Below are 5,961 nucleotides of genomic sequence, written 5' to 3' on the forward strand. Positions count from 1 at the left end.
TGCATCCACTGCTAACATTACATGTATAACTAGGAAAACACAACCTAACCCTAACCCTAGTGACTTGTATATATTCTAAATTAGAAAATTTTCATTCAAATTAATAATCTCTTGATTAAAATTTGACTTGTTTTTGTTTGTAGAACAATGCAAGTAGAGTTTGAAGTTGGGCATTAATTCAAGAAAATGTTGAATTTAAGTTTTGATTAAATTGCTACTTGACAGATTTCAATACAAGCAAACTTGAATTTTTAAATTGACAAAAAAATCCCTTTTATTATATCAAAAATGACTTTACGTAATTATTGAGCTGAAAACCACTGGTTGAGTCTTTTTTTAAGACTAAACAGCATTCCAGTAACTTAAAGCAACAGCTACAAAGATGGCCAGGTAGTTGCATCACCGTTAACATTTCAAGTCCATATGATTCATCTTCAAAATTTTAGCCTGAGGAAGAGTCATACGGACTCAAAATATTAACTCTATTCCTCTCTCCACAAATGCTGCTAGACCTGCTGGGTTTTTCCAACATTTTCTATTTTCTTATCAGATTTCTATTGTCTACAGTATTTTGTTTTTATTTGCATCACTTCACCTTACAAGTTTCAAAGCCACTAAAAGTGAGTCTAGAAAACCCCATCAGAGACAATCACTTTGAAAGACTGTATACAGGACCATCTCCTGACATTGACAAAACGTCCAAATAATTACCTGGGTGTTCAGCTAGTTGGGGAACAATCTATTAGGTGCAAGCACATTGGACAATGGCCTCTGGCTGAGAAAAGAACTCGTCCAGCCATAATTTAATGATGCCTAAACCATGAACCTGGAGTCAACTTGCTCCATGTGAGAAAAGAACATGTGATGAGCAACTAATCATTTTTTAAAAAACTGCTCTTCTCTAGACCACAATAAGAAGCAGAAGAAATGTTGGAGAAGGATGAACTCAGGGTGGACACACAAACACTCTCTCCCTCTCTCTCTTTTCCCATGCAACCTGCAAATTTGAGCCTGGCTTGTTGTTTGACCATCCTCTCTCCACAGACAGAGGAGTTGCAGCTCCTGCACCAGCTGCTGTCTCAAGAAGAACAGTTATGAGTCACACATCAATCTCTTTAAACATCTAAATGCTGAAACCTAAGGGACAATTGAGCCCAAGCTGAAACCAACCATTTTCATCCACCTATAGGAGCCATACATGTTTGCATGAAAGTCTGAGTACCTTTTCTTTACACCGGTATTAATTACAATAACCACGATTCTACTTTTTTTAAGCCTGGCTCTGTGTGTCTTTGACAGTCACAGAATGAAACAGTTAAACAATCACTGAATTGGAAAACATAGCCTTAAAGAACACTGTTGCAGTCAAACGAGGAGTGGGAAAAAGAGGATCCGTTCTAATCTGCCTCACCTGATCATAACACTTTACAAGTAAATTGATGTTTCCCGATGACAATTTAAATTTTAAATATTTAATCACTTTATTGAGAGATTTGACCACAAATACGAAAGTTACCTAGCCTTGACTTTGTTGTGATAACAGCAAAATTGTCCACATTTGCCATTGTTGTTGAAATTGACAGTAACTTCAGGAGTCTGCACATGTGCAGAGAACGTAGGAATATATGAATTAACTGCCAGTGATTCCATGCCAGAGAATGGCATGGAATGATTCCATGCCAGTGATGACTTTGAGAATACTTCAGTATGATTGACTGTTTAACCTGGTCGCTGTACTGGAAACCACATCCGCGATCCCCTTGACTTGACAGCGCATTTAAAGCTGCCATAAAGTACAAAGAAAGACTGTGGGACACAGATTAGAATCGTAGATTTCCACAGTGCATGAGGAGACCATTCATCCCATCAACTCTGCACCAACAACTATCCCAGCCAGGCACTATTTCCGTAACCCCACATATTTACCCTGCTTATTGTCCTGACTCTAAGAGCAATTAGCTAAGGGCTAAGGGTCAATGTAGCCTGGCCAATCAACCTAACCCGCACATCTTTGGACTGTGGGAGGAAACCGGAGCACCTGAGGAAACCCATGCAGACATGGGGAGAATGTGCAAATTCCACACATACGGTTACCCAAAGCTGGAATTGAACTCAGGTCCCTCGTGCTGTGAAGTACAGAGCTAACCACTGTGCCACCGTGCCGCCCTGTTGCTAGATCGTTACTTATAGTTTTCTTTGAGGCCAACAATGAGCTGCTGTTGTTGTGCCATTGACTGCAAATCCATCCTGTCTATTTTTGTGAGCCATAGACTGTTCAGTTACTTGCAGCAGTTCGTAGAATTTGTTTGTTTGCCTTGCACAAATTACTGTACTGGAACCACATGCTTAATGCATTACCTGTTCACCTACAATATACTCAGTATTGAACAAAACACAATTATACCATGGTTTTGAATCAGACTATTGACATTTACTGATATTTATATTATACTTATTAACCACTGAACAATTTTGATGAAAAATCTATTGTTGCCTTCAAAGGGTACTTGATACAGCACTTGGAAGATTGTTGCTAGTGCCGAGAGAGGTTATATCTCAGCTGTAAATGTAAGAAATGATTTATGACTCAAAGCTTTGTATTTCATCAAAACATTTGAATTGAGCAAGAAGGTAAATAACGAGAACCCTTCAGCAGTTAGACACGCTGTAGTAAATCTACAATGAGTGTGCAGACTGATGAATCATATTTTCATGAAGCAATCTCATGTCAAGTTGTTCAATCTTTCCTGAGGAGAGAATTTACATCTTCATGACCTCAGCAATTGTCAAAAGGAGAGCCTCCAAATATGTTACATAATATTAACTTGGAACAGAAAAATCATAATAACCACTGTCCTATATTATGAGTGAATCTAGATATCCAAGTTATTTAATTGTAAGTAGAAAATTCATATTTTGATGTTGACTCATTTAGGAAAGTATTGAGAGGCTGTTTATGCCCTTCTACAGCACTGCTGCCTCACAATGCCAGGACCCAGATTCGATTCCTGGCTTGGGTCACTGTCTGTGTGAAATTTGCACATTGTCCCCATTTCTGCATGAGTTTCCTCCAGGTTTTCCGGTTTCATCCCACAATCCGAAAGACATGCTGGTTAGGTGCATTGGCCATGATAATTCTCCCTCAGAGGAACTGAACAGACGCCAGAGTGAGGCAACTAGGGGATTTTCACAGTAACTTCATTGCAGTATTAATGTAAGCCAACTTGTGACAATAATAAATAAACTTTGTTATTTCTGTTTATCTTCAATAATTATTTATTGCTTAAAAAGTGAAAATTGCATGCTTGTGCTGAAACATGATTGCCAATGTGCTGCACCACCCATCGTATTTTGTTAACCAAATCGCCAAATGTTAATAAATCAATAATTCCAATGCATTAGTTAAACCCACTGGACTGTGGGCTGCAAACAGAAGGATCTGTCCAAATCTTGTGCAAAAACAAAAAAAGTAGACCATGAGTTGTGCACCAATACTAGCAGCTGGATCTTCATCCACTGCTCTCATTCCCAATCTTTATCCCCACCCTATCTGTAACTGCAACACTGCATTCTGCACAAAAACAGAGAAACTGGAGAAACTCAGCAGGTCTGACAGCATCTGTTAAAGGGTCACCCTGATGCAAAATGTTGGCTCTATTTTCTCTCCACAGAAAAAGTTCCCAGACTGACTGGCAGTGGTGAGAGGTGAGGGGGTTGAGCAATCCCTCCCGTCCTGCCTTGCAGAGGCACGGGCGGCATGTTGGTACAGTGGTTAGCACTGCTGCCTTACCACACCAGGAATCCAGGTTCGAATCCCGGTATGGGTCACTATCTGTGTGGAGTCTGCATATTCTCCCTGTGTCCCCGTGGGTTTCCTCCAGGCACTTCGGTTTCTTCCCACTGTCCAAAAGATGTGCTGTTTAGATGCACTGATCATGCTAAAATTCGCCCTCAGTGTACCCGGACAGGCGCCAGAGTGTGGCGACGAAGGGATTTTCACATCAACTTCATTGCAGTGTTAAAGTAAGCCTATTTCATAGAATCCTAGAAACCCTACAGTGCAGAAAGAGGCCACCTAGCCCATCGAGTCTGCACCGATCACAATCCCACCCAGTTCCTACTCCCATATCCCTACAGACTCACCCACTAATCCCTCTGACCTACACATCTCAGGACACTAAGGGGCAATTTAGCATGGCCAATCCAACCTAACCCACACATCTTTGGACAGTGGGAGGAAACTGGAGTAACGGGAGGAAACCTTCGCAGACACCAGGAGACAGTGACCTGAGCCGGGAATCGAACCCAGGTCCCTGGAGCTGTGAAGCAGCAGTGCTAGCCACTGTGTTACCGTGACGCCCCATTTATTTATTTGCGACACTAATAAATAAACCCGTTAACTTTGGCAGAGTTACTCCTGGGCTGCTGCCTCTCTGTGGCAGGTGGAAGCGCGGCCTCTGCAGGCACTCAGCGTGTGCCGGTTCCCCATGTGGGAGGCGGGGTCCTCGAAGCCCTCATGCATTATTCATGACCCCTGCCCCGCCCACACACCCTCTCCCGCCACGCCCTCCGCGCACGCGCGCCTTGCCCATTGGGCAGGCCGGCACGCGATCGGCGCGCGCCAGGGAGGCTGCCGGGCCGCTCTGATTGGCCGAGCGCACGCGCGGGGGCAGTGATTGGTCCATCGGCTCCTGCTGCCTTCCCCCCGGCCCCGCGACAGTCCAATGGGCTTTAGCTGCTGGCGGCCCGGGCGGCGAGGCGGGGCGCGAAGGGAGAGGCACAATTCGCAGAGCCGCCCCGCCTCGCGCCATCTCCCCCTTCCCACCACCTCCACTGCAAAGTTTGCTCCAACTCCACTTGACAGCATTGCTGCCTCGTCGACGCTTTGCAGCATGAGCCGCGCGTGGCGGCTGCAAGAGCCGAGTGGCGCCAGCCAAGCGGGTCAACCAGCCAACTCCGAGCCCAGCGCCTGGCTGTCACCTGCAAGCTGCCCGCCCTGCCGCACCTACACCGCAGCAGCAGCCGCCGGTGGCAGTAGCGACATCCCAGCTCCGCGCGGCGAGGAGGAAACTGGCCGCGGAGACCTGCCCGCCCAGTGGGCTGCTGTGGCGGCGGTGCAAGGCGGCGATCCCTGCAGCGTTAGAGCCCCCAGCAAATTGACGGAGCCACCCAAGCACCGACGGCTGGCTGCGAATGCACGCGAGAGGAGGAGGATGCACGGATTAAATCACGCGTTCGACGAGCTGCGGAGCGTGATTCCAGCCTTTGACAACGAGAAGAAGTTGTCCAAGTACGAAACACTGCAGATGGCACAGATCTACATCGCAGAGTTGACCGAACTGCTGCAGAATGTCAACAAGCAGACCCTGTGCGCGCCCTGCCCGAGTGTGAAAGTGGCACCCAATAATATGCTGTGTCCTGCCAACCGCTGCAGTTTGCAACACCCAGACAGTGCAAGTCCTCCTAACATTGCTCAGAGCTCTCCAAAAGTTATTGCCGACGGCACCGGAGATGCAGGGACTGCAGCTCAGCGCCTGAAGCTACTTTCCCCATCTATACCTGCCAGAAAAGCAACCTCTAATCGCAGTGATGGAGAATCGTCTCCTCACTCCCACTCCAGCGACTTGGAGGAAGGACAGGCAGATATCCTCCTCTTCCAACGTTCAGAACATTTATCAGATTTCTCATACGTCCCCATGACGCGGAAAGCCAATTAGGCTCTGAAAGTCTTGTTCGCTTTTAATTAACTTTTAAACCAGTTGTATTTTGCCCAACGTTTTCTCAATGTGGAGAATGCAAAATCGTTTATTTTTTAAACATATTGTAAATTCCAAACGGTGATTTATATTTAGATATATATATGCTACAGAATTTGCAGATGGTTTATCGCACTTTAAAACTACTGCCTCTGAAAGTTTTAATATGCACAAGAAAACTGCCAACTGTGACTCAATATTGAGA

General features: G+C 45.4%; 1 protein-coding gene across 1 annotated transcript; it reads left to right on the top strand.

Moving 5' to 3' along the window:
- The first annotated feature begins 4,892 nt into the window (after positions 1 to 4,892).
- On the top strand, positions 4,893 to 5,717 carry LOC145351662 (transcription factor Atoh1-like). The gene has a single exon (XM_080201220.1). The coding sequence runs from the start codon at positions 4,893 to 4,895 to the stop codon at positions 5,715 to 5,717; it is 825 nt and encodes a 274-aa protein (XP_080057346.1).
- The last annotated feature ends 244 nt before the right edge of the window (positions 5,718 to 5,961 follow it).

Source organism: Carcharhinus amblyrhynchos, chromosome 13, assembly GCF_965287045.1.
Source record: "Carcharhinus amblyrhynchos chromosome 13, sCarAmb.v2.hapA, whole genome shotgun sequence".
Lineage (NCBI taxonomy): Eukaryota > Metazoa > Chordata > Chondrichthyes > Carcharhiniformes > Carcharhinidae > Carcharhinus > Carcharhinus amblyrhynchos.

Bases quoted from the DNA above. Each gene is read 5' to 3' on its own strand.
- LOC145351662 (XM_080201220.1), top strand. From the start codon at position 4,893: ATGAGCCGCGCGTGGCGGCTGCAAGAGCCGAGTGGCGCCAGCCAAGCG.